This window comes from Crocuta crocuta, unplaced genomic scaffold (genome assembly GCF_008692635.1).
Source record: "Crocuta crocuta isolate KB4526 unplaced genomic scaffold, BGI_CrCroc_1.0 scaffold186, whole genome shotgun sequence".
Lineage (NCBI taxonomy): Eukaryota > Metazoa > Chordata > Mammalia > Carnivora > Hyaenidae > Crocuta > Crocuta crocuta.
In genome coordinates, this window is record NW_027551569.1 from 10,199,181 (window position 1) to 10,214,302 (window position 15,122).

General features: G+C 38.3%; 1 protein-coding gene and 1 non-coding gene across 2 annotated transcripts in view; both read right to left on the reverse strand.

Moving 5' to 3' along the window:
- Positions 1–15,122, reverse strand: part of PCNX1 (pecanex 1) — a 168,988-nt gene that overhangs the window by 124,884 nt on the left and 28,982 nt on the right. The window contains exon 5 of the mRNA XM_077750650.1: positions 3,203–3,411. Within this exon, the coding sequence (XP_077606776.1) occupies positions 3,203–3,411 (209 nt within the window). The remainder of the gene's footprint in view (positions 1–3,202; positions 3,412–15,122) is intronic.
- TRNAT-UGU (transfer RNA threonine (anticodon UGU)) lies at positions 6,449–6,521 on the reverse strand. The gene has a single exon. It is a non-coding gene; the product is annotated as a tRNA-Thr (tRNA).

The window sequence follows — 15,122 nt, forward strand, 5'->3', positions numbered from 1 at the left end:
ATAAAAAAAATTTAAAAAAAAAAAAAGAAAAAAAAAAGAATGAAAACTAAAATTATAAAATTGCTGAGGGGCACCTGGGTGGTTCAGTTAGTTAAGCGTCCGACTGTGGCTCATGTCATGATCTAATGGTTCGTGAGTTCAAGCCCCACATCGGGTTGTGTGCTGACAGCTCACAGCCTGGAGCCTGTTTTAGATTCTGTGTATCCCTCGCTCTCTCTCTGCCCCTCCCTGGCTCTCACTGTCTCTCTCTCTCAAAAATAAACAAACACTAAAAAAAAAATTTAATGGCCGAAAGTAGGGAGGCCTGGGTGGCTCAGTTAAGGGTAGTTCAGTTAAGCATCCGACTTGGCTCAGGTCATGATCTAATGGTTCGTGAGATCAAGCCCACATACAGATTTGTGCTGACAGCTCAGAGCCTGAAGCCTGTTTCAGATTCTGTGTGTGTGTGTCTCTCTCTCTCTCCCCCCCTCCCCTGCTCACGAACTGTCTCTATCTCAAAAATAAATAGACATTTTTAAAAAATGCTGAAAGTGGACACAGGTAAATACTTATATAATATGGAGGAAGAAAAAAATGTTCCACAACTTGGTATCTAAGGCAGAACTAATAAACATTTACAGAATAGACCACATAAAAATAAATTGTGACATAAAAATAAATAAAATGCTATAAACTGAGGAAAGGTGTTTCACAAAGCATAAAGAATTAATATTCTTCATAAATATTTTCTCCATATAAAAAACTAACCACCAATAGAAAAATATACCATTCACAAAATATAAGTGACAATAACATAGGAAAAATAAAACTAATAATCCAAAAAGTTAAACAATGAGATATCTACCACAGTTTTGTCTAAATACTAAATACTCAATGTTGTCAAAGTACAGAAAAAGCAGCCCTCAAATTGCTGGTCACGGTAATTACAAGGTAAAATGTTTGGAATTTGGCAATATGCAATGAAAAATTAAAAATGGAGGGGTGCCTGGGTGGCTCAGTCGGTTAAGTGTATGACTTCAGCTCAGGTCATGGTCTCACAGTTTGTGAGTTCGAGCCCTGCATTGGGCTCTGTGCTGTCAGAGCAGAACCTGCTTCAGATCCTCTGTCCCCCTCTCTCTCTGCCCTTCCCTTACTCATGCTCTCTCTCTCTCTCTCAAAATATATAAACACTAAAAAGAAAAATTAAAAGAAAAAATTTAAAAATGGGGATAGCTTTCTAACAGTCTACCTCTGTTAAATTATAATTAAAATTTTAATCATTTAAAATTTAAACATCACAAGGCACCTGGCTGGCTCAGTCAGTGGAACATGGCAACTCTTAATCTCAGGATTGTGAGTTCAAGCCCCATGCTGGATGTAGAGATTACTTAAAAATAAAATCTTTAAAAACATATATTTAAACATCATAGTGAGCTAACATTTAAATTTGAAAATAATTAAAGTAACTAAAACCAAGATAATTTAATTATGGAATACCTACAAAATGGAATACTGTGCAGTTATTAAAAATAATATCGTAAAACATGGGGTGCCTGGGTGGCTCAGTCAGTTAAGCATCCGACTTCAGCTCAGGTCATAATCTCATGGTTCATGAGTTCGAGCCCCGTGTCTGGCGTGCTGACAGCTCAGAGCCTGAAGCCTGGTTTGGATTCTGTGTCTCCCTCTCTTTCTGCCCCTCCCCTGCTCACACCATGTCTCTCTCCTTCAAAAATAAATATCCAAAACAATTTAAAAAAATAATACTCCAAAAGAAATGTTTTCACTACTTCAAATATTATCTAAATACAGTGAGAGGCTTTGATTTAGAACCTGAAGTTCATAAGAAAAACAAGGCCCCTACCTTCAAGAAGCTTATAAATATAAATGATTAAGTAAGGCATTTCGGATAGTGATTAGCGCTATGAAAGAAATTATTACAGAAGTAAAATATTTGCTCAGTGAACAAACAGGATAATCATGCAGGAGTGGAGAAAATGTAATTGAAAAGGGATAAACAGGGACGCCTGGGTGGCTCAGTTGGTTAAGCATCTGACTTTGGCTCAGGTCATGATCTCCCGGCTCATGAGTTCGAGCCCCACAACAGGTTCTGTGCTGACAGCTTGGAGCCTGGATCTTGCTTCAGATTCTGTGTCTCCCTCTCTTTCTCTCTGCCCCTCTCCTGCTCATGCTCTGTCTCTCTCAGTCTCTCAAAAATAAAGGTTAAAAAAAAATTTTTTTTTAAAAAGGGATAAACAAAGGCTTTTGATGCAATGAAAAACAGAAGCATCACCTTTCTTAAAAAATGAGTACGTACTCTTCATATTATACTGAGGGGAAACATGGCAGAGTGGTTAAAAACATGGACTTCAAATCTGACTCCCTGGAATATTTAATCTTTCACATCCCAGTTTCCACATCTAAAAATCAGGAATAATAAGAGCACCTACCTTGCAGAATTGTTTTGCGGACTATTACATATGTCAAGTGTTCATATAGTAACTGGTCTTTGAAGACATAGATTAGTGGTAGCTATCATTTCTATGAAGTCACAATAAACTTTTGACAATCCTTGAGTCAACACGAGAAAGGGGATAAGGCCAAGGTAATGAAGAGAATGTGACTGAGAGCCGTAGGACAAATACTGAGCTGGGATGGAGAAGGAAAACCTCCAGGAGAAGGTGACGGCTCCACAGAATTGAATCCTAAGAGGTCAGTTACACAAAGATGGAGGGAAGGAAGAGCTAAGTTGCTAAGGTGGGAATGTATCACTGAAAAATATTTACAACAGATGTAGTGGAAAAATGCAGATTATAAATGTCAAGTAAGATATCACAATTTGCTTAAGATATGTACACATTTTATTTATAGGTATAAATAAAATATAAATGCTCAGATTTATAAGCCATGCTTCATTATTTCCTTATACTGTTTTTCACTGGTTTTGGTCTTTGGTGTGAATAAACTATTTTACAGTTATACCTGTTATTGTTCTAGCATGCTATTTAGTAATAAGGCCAGATTTAATCCCCCAGATATTCTGATTAGCTTTGCTGGGGTCTAATGTGACCATCTGTACCTGTCACTATACCTCTAATATGATGGGAAGAGCTGGTGGTAAGATCAAACACTGCCTTGAAACCACACATCAGAGCAGAGGCACAACACGGTCATCACATCACCGTCTACATGCAGTTTAAAACCTGGGTGGCCTGAGTCTCCTCACCTTGGTCCATTACTGTCTTTTCTCCTGGTTGAACAGTTGCCTTGCTCAGCTTTGGCTCGCTGATCCGGGAACTCGTTTGCGCTCCTATCTATAACTTCTCCGGCATCAAGCGCTCGGTGGAGTCGGTAGTTGACCATCTTCAGAACAATGAAAACAGCAGCTATCACAGGACAGTAAACTGCTACTATAATCATTGAAGAAGGAAGGGCCTTGAAGAGAAAGAAAATGAAGATGGGCATTTAAAAATATTTTATATTTTATTTTTGAGAAATCTGTAACTAAAAGGACACACACATTCATACACAAAGCAACAATTATGTTACGAGCACTAAGTTGCAGAAGTATAAGGCAGCACTGCCCAAAACCACAGCCACCAGCTACATGCAGCTACTGAGTATCTGAAATATGGTTTGTCTGAACTGAGACAGGCATTAAGAATAAAATAACAATGGACTGTGAAGATTTCACGATGAGAAAAGAGAATGTAAAATATCTCAATAATTTTTATACTGGTTACATGTTGAAATAATGTTTAGATTATACTAGATTAAAGTACATTATTAAACTTATTTTCATCTGTTTCTTTTTACTTACTTTTAATGTGGCTACTAGAAAATGTTAAATTACATGTGTGGCCTGCATTATGTTTCCACTGGAGAGCACATTATAAAGTCCATGCCAAAAAGCTTATAATACAATTGGAGAGTTAGATATCATATTACATAATACATGAGTAAGACAGGAATGTGGTCCAGATATAGAAGCCCTATTTATGTGCCCTCTGTAACTTTGTTTAGGATCTAAACATTATTTGCACTCTACAAAGTTGTTCTAGTTAGAACTGTTAGAAGAATAACCTTTGAACTACGACTGTAAACACAGATAAGACATGCAAGATGTGCAAAATCCAAATAGGTTTTCTTTTCAAACACTTAACAACTGTAGCCTGACAAATAAAAGAATATAGAACAGAATCCAGCAAAAACCAGATTAGCTGAAAAAACTCCAACACTTGCAGACCTGTCAGACTTGAGGATCTCCTGGTGTGGACCCGCCTCCACGGTGACAGGTGTGGAGGCCACCCCCCTTGGGGGGCACGGCCTCAGAGTCACTGCTGGCAAAGACTGTACAATGAGGCTCTACTTATGCCCACTTTCATGACACACACATCACTCTGGTGTCTGCAGCTCTAGATTTTGTAAGGTTTAACCTCAGTCATCTGAGAACATGGCTCCAAATTTGCTTGGAAAGATAACTTCAAATTGCTTGAGACGGTGAAACTAAAAAAGGTCCTGGTGAACCAGGCAGGTTTACAATACAAACATAGTAAAAGTTAAAAAAAAAAAAAAAAAAAGTTATTTGGGGCAGGGACAGGAAAGGAAAGAGTGTGGGTTGGATTTGGGAGGGGTAAAAAAGTAAATCAAGTCCAGTTTACTAGTTTTGAGTTGGAAATGGGCATAATAGGTATACATTTGGTATTTTTAAAAATTGGAGTAAGAAACCCTTCATGTTAGTGTATCTAAAAAAATTAAACCTGTGATTCCAATTTAAATGCCACTGAGTGACTGATTTAGGCTTATAACTTTTTTTTTAAGTTTATTTATTTTGAGAGAGAGAGAGAGCGGGAGAGAAGCAGAGAGAGAGAGAGAGGGAGGGAGGGAGAGAAAGAATCCCAAGCAAGGTGATGCAAGGCTCTATCCCACAAATTGCGAGATCATATGACCTGAGCCAAAACCAAGAGTTGGACACTTAACTGACTGAGCCACCCAGGTGCCCCTAGGCTTATGATTTTAAATTGAAAAATGTATTTTTTAAGGTTTGTTTGTTTGTTTATAGAGAGCGAGCCCACACAAGCGGCAGAGGGGTAGAGAAAGAAGGAGAGAGGAGAGAATCCCAAGATCCCAAACAAGCTCCATGCTGACAGCACAGAGCTGGGGGGGGGGGGGGGGGGGGTTGCTNAAATCAAGAGTTTAACCTACTGAGCCATCCAGGTGCCCCTATTAAGTGCAATTTAAATTAAAGGGGTCTTAGCTATATTTAAAAAAAAAGAACACCTCTCAAACATAGTTGAAAAATGTGTTCGATTTGAGTGTGAAACTTTATAAATCTAATTATTTTTGTAAAAAAAAACAAAAAACCCTAAATAACCTTTTCTCAGCAGAAGATACACACATTTAAATTTAAGACAAAAATTCCAAACACATAAACACATACAGATGCATATACTGCTTGGAGTATTTACAAAAGTTCTGCATAATTCTAGTTTATATACAATATGTTCACATAAGAATTATAATTCTTATCAGTTTAACACCTTCCTTCATTTTCAGACAGAAAATTGAGATCTACTAACTTTAACTGAGCCAAGATTACCCATCTTAATAACAGAATTAACCAAGACTTCTCACGCCTGTGACTGCATGTTTTACTATACACCGATACCAATTCCATTTTAAATGTAAACTATCAATGAAAAATAAGTCAGAGTTCCATCATTATTCACCATAGCCCATATAAGATAAAAATTATTGATTATATTAAGTGTATTGAAAGAGAACAAGCTCATGATTATTATCCAGAATAGTAGATAAATTTAGTGTAAATGTTAATGGCCTCTCCAAATGGGAAAAGAGAAAAGAGACACCTTAATATTGAATGTTCTATCATATCTGCCTCTACAAAGAGTCAAAGATTATGAATGCTAAAACAGATCGAAATAAACTCTTTCCATACTATTATACTGCTAACAGCAGCCCATGACTGAATACCAAGAAACATACTAAATGTACAAGATCTATATAAGGACAGAATTTCTTTTTGAAAAACACTGAACAGTGAAAAGACAAAGCGAAATAAAAATTCAAGTGATCATTTTATACTAGAAACTAGTATTAGATAATGAACACTTATATTTTCTACTCAAACTACAAAAGTTATGCATTTATTTTATACCCCATGGTTTAAATGCTTAAGCCCCATCAATGGTTACTCTGGAGGCTTCTAGGTGACAGAGAACAGCTGTTCTATCAGTTTCACTTTTCCCAGGAGGGACAAAAATTCATGGACACACACTGGGCTATTGTGTGACTTTATTTAAACTTGTACTTCTACTTAGATTACTTCACAGGGCTCTCGGCTGACTCCAGCACAGCTGAAGATACCAGGAACATAAATGTATCATAATACATTTTTAAAATATTTTAAGTTTGCTTTTTGTTATTTATTTAGTTTTCAAAGTAGGCTCCACACCCAACATGGGACTTGAACTCATGACCCTGGGATCACAAGTCACATGCTCTACCGACTGAGCCAGCCAGGCACCCCAGCAGGTACTTACTGACTTAAGGTTAATTATGTTTCATAACAAACAATACTTTAATATTTTCAAAGATCATGTTTCATCCTAAGTTAGAATATTTTATCACAGATGTTATCTTTAAGTTTATGCTGATGCAACCAAGCACATTAACTGCTCTCTGATAATAAAAGTCAGTCTACTTTATGTTCACTCCAAGGTCTATCTAGAAGTATAAATTGCTTATGTGGAAAGGTTGGTTTTACTTCTTCCTTAAAATACCACAAACACTGGACAGCAGAAAATGAAGACGGGGTAGCAGGTGGTATAACACTGATGGACAAACAAGGCCCTCGCTGAATAACCAGAAAGGTCACAGTGCTGCAAGGTCACGAAAAAGACCTGCAGAGTCATCACGGACTTCAAGTGCTCTTCTTGTACATCTTCAATATCTATGCAGCTCACACATCTTATGTATCAAAAAGCTGTAATATGAAAACAGACAAGCTGTGTAGTTTTTCAGCTCTATTATGCTATGATTAACTTCTTGATTTGAGGGATTTGCTTTTTTCTTTCATAGTTTATTGTCAAGTTGGTTTCCATATAACACCCTGTGCTCATCCCAACAAAGGCCCTCCTCCATGTCCATCATCCCCCTTCCCCTCCCCCCCACCCACATTAGCCCTCAGTTTGTTCTCAGCATTCAAGAGTCTCTCATGGTTTGCCTCCCTCCCTCTCCCCAACTATTTTTCCCCTTCTCCTCCCCATGGTTCTCCGTTAAGTTTCTCCTAATCCACCTATAAGTGAAAACATATGGTATCTGTCCTTCTCTGCCGGACTTATTTCACTCAACATAACACCCTGAAATTCTGCCCATGTTGCTACAAATGTCCTGATTTCATTCTTTCTCACTGCCATGTAGTATTCTATTGCGTACATAAACCACATCTTCTTGATCCATTCATCAGCTGATGGACATTTAGGCTCTTTCCATGATTTGGCTATTGTTGAAAGTGCTATGTGCCCCTATGCATCGACACTCCTGTGAGATTTGCTTATTTCTGTAGTCACACTCAAGTATTCTGACCAGTTCAGTCAGAAATCAGTGGTCCACAACTTAAAGGTTATCAGAATGGCAGACCATCACCCACAACTGAGGTTAAGGCTGTGGGAAAAAAAATATTTTAACAAATCTCTTAAAATAGCTATCATTAATATAAAACACTTTCTATGTTTGTTTTCTTTTTCCACTATTGCAACTACCTTATTATTTAACACACTGTTTACCAAACTTTCGGCATCACAGCCATAATGAGTATTCAAGCAAACATATGAACTGTGTATTGTACATAGAGATTCATCACATCTTAAGTTCTTAAACTGACAGGTGGATTAAAGATTTTAATGTCAAGAGCAAAACTTTAAAAATTTTAGAATATAAATGAATATCTTTATGACCTTTAGGATATTTCTTAAGCATGATTCTCAAAGTACACACTATAAAGGACTGATAAATTAAAATTAAGAACTTCTGTTTGAGAGACACTATAAACTGAGTGAAAAGACAAGCTACAAATTAGAAGACATATTAAAACATATATTATTATATAGGTATATGTATGCATATATTTATGTATATGTATATATGTAATATACAAAGAATAACGGTACAAAAAATTCTTCAAAATCAGTTAAGAGGCAAAGAAACCAATGAAAATAAAGGACAACAGACTTAATACAAAAACAGATGTGATAAAAACAACACATAAAAACATGTTCAACTCAGTAACAGAATTGAAAACCAGAGTTTAAGGGGCGGGCTGCCTGGGTGACTCAGTCAGTTAAGCAGCTGACTACGACTCAGGTCATGATCTCATGATTCACGAGTTCGAGCCCCATGTTGGGCTCTGTGCTGACAGCTCAGAGTCTGGAGCCTGCTTTAGATTGTCTCTTTCTCTCTCCCCCTCCCCAGCTCATTCTGTCTCTCTCTCAAAAATAAACATTAAAAAAAATTTTTTTAAATCACAGTTTAGGGGCACCTAGCTGGCTCAGTCGGTGGAGCATGAGACTCTTGATCTCAGGGTCCTGAGTTCAAGCCACATGTTGGGCTTATAGCTCCCAAAAAGAAAGAAAAGGGAAGGAAAGGGAAGGAAGGAAGGAAGGAAGGAAGGAAGGAAGGAAGGAAGGAAGGAAGGAAAAGAAAGAAAGAAAGAAAGAAAGAAAGAAAGAAAGAAAGAAAGAAAGAAAGAAAGAAAGAAAGAAAGAAAGAAAGAAAGAAAACCACAATATATCATTAATACCCATCTCTACAGACAAAAATTAAGTATGGAGAACCAGACCTCTTATAAACTACTGGTAGAAATACAAATTGATAAATAAAATCACCCAAGATCTAGCAATTCCTTTCACAAGTATAAAAATGATATGAACTCTTGTACATGCAATACTAGAAGACTTTTACCCCCAAAATGGAGCAAAACCTCAACTGAAAACCAAGAGGAAAATGGGAAGCTGTACACTAGTTACCAATGTGGATCAGGACAATGAAAACTACCGTCAAATGCAGCAACATTAACTATACAAATACAATAGGTATTATATTCCAAATATAAACTTATTCTTTGCTGTCTTTTTCTGATTTTTTTTGGTAATGATCATGTATTTCTTTTATAATTAAAAGAGCTAAAATTTTAATAGTGATACAAAGGTCTTCATATAAGAAAAAGTTTATTCTGGGGCGCCTGGGTGGCTCAGTCGGTTAAGCGTCCGGCTTTCACTTAGGTCATGATCTCACGGTTCATGGGTTCAAGCCCTGCATCGGGCTCTGTGCTGACTGCCAGCTCAGAGCCTGGAGCCTATTTCAGAGTCTGTATCTCCCTCTCTCTCTGACCCTCCCCTGCTCACGCTGTCTCTCTCTCTCCTAGAAATAAAATTAAAAAAATATTAAAAAAAAAAGAAAAAGTGTATTAGGTTTCATCTTTTACAGAGACATGATGTATATTCATCTCAATAATGGATAACTGAGCAGTATATCAAATTCCAATTGAGGCAGTTTCTTACTTTACTCCTTATCTGTAAAAAATATTTTAACTCTCAATTACACATCCCTAAGAATGGCACAAAGTATGAATGGCTGTCAAACAGCTCTAGATATTTAAATCAAAGATAGACCCCCAAATTGTAGCAAGCCTCCCTAATGAGAACTGTGTTAGCTACTTTTAAGAAGATCATCTTTCTTAAAAATTGGATACATAAAAATACCAAACTACAATGGGGGCACCTGGATGGCTCAGTCGGTTAATTGGCCAACTCCTGATTTTGGCTCAGGTCATAGTCTCAGGGTTCGTGCATTCGAGCCCCACACTGGGCTCTGTGCTGACAGCATGGAGCCTGCTTGGGATATTCTCTCTCTCTCTCTCTCTCTCTCTGTGTGTGTGTGTGTGTGTGTGTACACACACATCCTCTCAAAATAAAATTTAAAAATTTTAAAACTATAATTACCATATTTGATCTAGCAATCCTACTTCTGAGTACTTATCCAAAAGAATTAGACGCAGGAGCTCAAAGAGATACTTGCATACCCATGTTAACAGCAACAATATGCACAATAGCCAAGAGGTGGAAGCAACACAAATGTCCATCCATGGGTGAACAGATAAACAGAATGTGGTCTGTGCATATAATGGAATATCCATCAGCCTTTAAACGGAAGGAAATCCTGTCACATGTGACAACATAGATGAACCTTGAGGCCAATATGCCACTGAAATAAGTCAGTCACAAAAAGACAAAATACTGGATGATTCCACACATATGAGGTATCTAAAGTAGTCAGATTCCTAGAGATAGAAAGCAGAATGGTGGTTACCAAAGACTAGCAAGAGGAAGAAAGAGGGAGCTGCTAATAGGTATAGACTTTGTTTTATAGTATGGAAAAGTTGTGAAGATCCAATGCACGACAATGTGAATATACTTAACATTACCAAATAATATACTTTCAAAATGTATTAAAATGGTAAGTTTTACGTTAAATGCATAGTTCAATCCTTTAAATTCTGATAGTTTATGCTTAACATAAAAAAAAACTGTCATATTTCAGTCACGAGTGATAGGCTCAAGCTATTCAAGATGTCAAATATATTTTTGATAGGGCTCTTGAGGAAGCCCCTTGGAATCACAGAAATAGTCACACTAGATTTTCAAGCATGAAGTAAACTTACATTTCATTTCAAAACTCAAGTGAGTAATTCTCCCCTATGGCTAGCATGCTGCATGGTAGAAAAGCAATCTTTTATACAATGCTCATTTTATGTGCTGCCATGTAAAGACGTACTCACAATCCATGCTTTGTGTTAGATTCATAATATTCTCTATACTGAACACCACTGAATCAAGATCTGGAAGCATGTAGTTAACAAATGAGTATTTCCTTAATATATCTGTAGCTGTTCTCAATCAGAATGTCAAGGCATACTTACCAGTTCATGTTACAAAGTGATTATCAGCTATATAATACTTAATGATAACTAATACTTTATACATAAATATCAACTAAGTATATCTAATATCAAGTATATCAACTAGTATATCTAATACCAAGTGATGACCATGGGCCAGACACATTTCTAAGTGCTTTATGTACATTGACTCATCTAACCCTCATAATCACCTCATGAAGTCAGCACTGTTATTCTTCTTTAATTTTTTTTTTTTTTTTATTTCTAGGAGAGAGAGAGAGACAGCGTGAGCAGGGGAGGGTCAGAGAGAGAGGGGGTCACAGACTGAAAGAGGCTCCAAGCTCTGACCTGGCAGTCAGCACAGAGCCCGATGCGGGGCTCGAACCCACGAAACGCGAGATCATGACCTAAGCCAAAGTCAGACGCTTAACCGACTAAGCCACCAGGCGCCCCAGCACTATTATTCTTCTAACATTACAGGAGGAGAAACGGAAACACAAAGAGATAAGTAACTTGCCCAAGATCTCAAAATGAGACATTAAGGAGCAGTTTGACTCCAGAGTCCTCACTCTAAATCATGACACCTAACTGCCTCTAAATCAAGGCTGGCAAACTTTTTCTGTTTAAAGCCCAACAAAAAATATTTCATACTTTACAGGTCACAGGTCTGTGCAGCTACTCTGCTGTTTGAAAGCAGCTCTAGACAATATATGAGTACATGAGCACAGTGTTTTCCCATAAAACTATCTATGGACACTGAAATGTGCATTTCATGTAATTTTCACACAGAATGAAATATTACTCTTCTGATATTTTTCAACCACTAAATATGTAAAAAAACAAAAAAACAAAAAACATTCTTAATTCATGGGCCATACAAAAACTACACAGGCCATGGTTTGCTAATATCTGCTCTAAATGAAATACTCTTTTCTCCTTTAACCAATAAACCAAACAAAATATCATGCACTTTCTCCTTCATATATGAGAAGTATCAACCTATAATCTCCAACATCACCAGTTTCATCCAACTGTGAAACAAAATACTGTCCTTCACAATGTATGCCCCCAAAGTCAAGTCACAATCAACATTGTTATTTAATAAGAAAATTCTGGAAATCACTCATCTTGCTTGCTCTCTAAGCAAAACAACTGTAAATAACATTAAAATGTACGTCACAAGTTTTTAAGCATATAGTTGTGGGGGAAAGGCTTAGGAACTCCCTGGGCTTATAGCAAGGGGTTAACAAGGCACAGGGAAATAAAAGTCATAGGATGCTCACACCCGAGCTTGGGTAAACATGATTGGCACCCCAAGAATAGGATGGTGCAAAGGCACCCCAAGAATAGGGGGTGCTGAACCCCAAAGATAGAGAGGGATGGGCAAAGGCCCTAGATAGGAACAGGCGCAAAGGCTCCCAATACAAAGGTATATAAGGTAAGCAAGATTAGGCAGGCAGGGCAAAAGCGTCCCCCAGTTTAGTCCTATAGCAGAGAAGCTGCTTTCACAGGAGAATAGGGCCAGGTTAGGCAAAACAAGCAAGCTGGATTATAGACCACTGCGCTGCAGGTGAAGCAGCCCAGAGCAGAGATGGGTAACAAAAGAAAAAGTGTCTTGTTAACCCTGAGGCTGTTTCCCCTATCTGTCTTCTCCCCTAGGCTAGCTAAGACAAACAGACACAGAGCTCCTGTCTGTCTTTGACAACCATTTGCCCAGCACCAGGATTTTGTTTTATATTGACCCAAACCCCAAACACTGTGTATCTTCAAAAACCCCCTTTTCCCTCATGCCCATAAGCTGATGTTCACAATTTCTTTGTCTCTTTGTGCACGCCCATCACATCTGTAAGCCTGCTGATCTTAATAAATACGGGGCAAGGAAAGTACTCGGGGCTCTTGTCTTTTACCAGACATTAGCCATTTCTATTCTCTTATACTGCATCCCGCTCTCTTGCTAAGACAGAGAACTTTAGGCCCAGAGTCTGTTTTTTTATAGGACATGGTAATTTTGAATAATGCCTGTTTTTGGTATCTTCCCTTCAGTGAGAAAATTTATTAATTTGTACTAGAAAACACTGGTTTGGGACAACTGTGGGAAAATTCCATTAGTTCCATAGAAATCACTAGAAAAATGATTAAAACTTCAATGGCTTGAGGGCGCCTGGGTGGCTCAGTCAGTTGGGTTCCAACTCATGATTTCGGCTCAAGTCATGATTTCACAGTTTGTAGAATGGAGCCCCATGTGGGGCTCCATCTGACAACATGGAGCCTGCCTGAGATTCTCTCACTCTCTCTGCCCCTCCCCTGCTCATGTTTCTCTCTCAAAATAAACATAAAAAATAAAAAATCTTCAGTAGCCTTATAGAACTATTTGACAAAGTTTCATGACAGAAAACTGACTAGGGACTAGAGGCCGAGGACCCGTCAATACAATAAAGGAAAATTTTTAGAGGCGCTTAGTTGGCTCAGCCGGTTAAGCATCCAACTTCAGCTCAGGTCATGATCTCAGGATTCGGGAGTTCAAACCCCATATCAGGCTTTGCTGTCAGCATGGAGCCTGCTTGGGATCCTCTGTCTCCCTCTTCTTCTGTCCCTCCCAAGCTTCTGTTTCTCTTTCAAATACAAACAAACATTAAAAAAAATTATTTTTGTTTTTTAAAAAAAATGTAAACAGACACAAACATGAAGACTATATCTCACTGTCTTTCTAGAAATGTAGGTTAACTGTAGAGATCACTGAAAGCAAAACAAATTTTTCTGGTCAGTCTTTAAAAATACAAGTACAAGTCACATCTTTACACATCTCCCTAATGTGATATGTATTTCACACTATGAAGACATTGTATTAGACATTTTCCTCAGCATGTTTTCATTATAAATATATAACTAATTAGTAACAACTGTCATTCCTCTGAGGCCTTTCTTTGCTGCTTTGTAATACCTGGAGCTCAATATCCAGCTAGAAGAAAAAGTTGAGCAGCAGTTTTGTTTCCCAATTCAAAACACTGTATTCATTCAGATTATTCTTTTTTTTTTTTTTAATGTTTATTTCTGAGAGAGACAGAGAGACAGTTTGAGCAGGGAAGGGTCAGAGAGAGAGGAAGATACAGAATCTGAAACAGGCTCCAGGCTCTGAGCTGTCAGCACAGAGCCCAACGTGGGGCTCAAACCCACGAACTGTGAGATCACGACCTGAGCCAAAGTCGGATGTTTAACCAACTGAGCCTCCCAGACACCCCCATATTATTCTTTTTAACTCCGTGCTTCTCTGCTTGTGTGGTTTAAGATCTCTGAGTGCTGCCAACTACCAAAGCAGTCGGTGCTTCTAGTGAGCTGCGACAGAGACCATCAGTGACATATTTAGAAAAACTGAACCTACATGTTCCTAGCTTGAAAGTTGTCCGCTCTGCCAATCTCCTGTAGAAACAGGAGTGAAATTAAATGACAGAAAAAATATCTGGCAAATGAAAAGTTTGGCAGAATTTGAAACTAGTATGCCTCATGGCCTAGGCAGCGATGGGGGGAAAAAAAACCCACAGGTACTAATCCTGTCCTAAACTACTTGCATCTGTCAATAACACCTGGACTTTTGCAGGAGAAGGAAAATTAAAGAGTTATAACAATAAGGAATACTGCCTTCTTCCCACAGTCTGCCCACAAACCAGTCGGTGCTATGGCTGTTTCGGCTGGGTCCAATAGACCAATGGGGAAAGAACTAAGAACCATTTTTTGTAAGGCTCTACTGAGACAGCCTCTTGGCCCCGGGTTCTAGCTTTCCTACCGACAGACCTGAAGCCGGGGGACCTACCTCTGCTTATGTACCCTGGTGGAAAATCCCTTTTGGCTCACTGACAGAAAAAATATAAATGGATAAGCTAATTCCTACAATGTGCAGAACGGTTCCACATCTGTAGCACCTTTCGTTTCTGGCCAACAGAGAAAATGCTGGGAACAAGGGAGGAAGAAGCAAGGGCTTAGCAGAAAAGGAGTGTCAATTAGGGGTAAGGAAAGAGGTAGACCAGAAAGGAAAACTGTGGTTTTAAGCCTTACAGTTTTCACATACAGGCTGCTTCAAAGAACATTACAAAGGGCCTTCATATTACAATTATGGCTCTAGGAATTCAGGCCTCTGGGCCATAGCCTCCATTGGGATGGAGGTAACGCATTT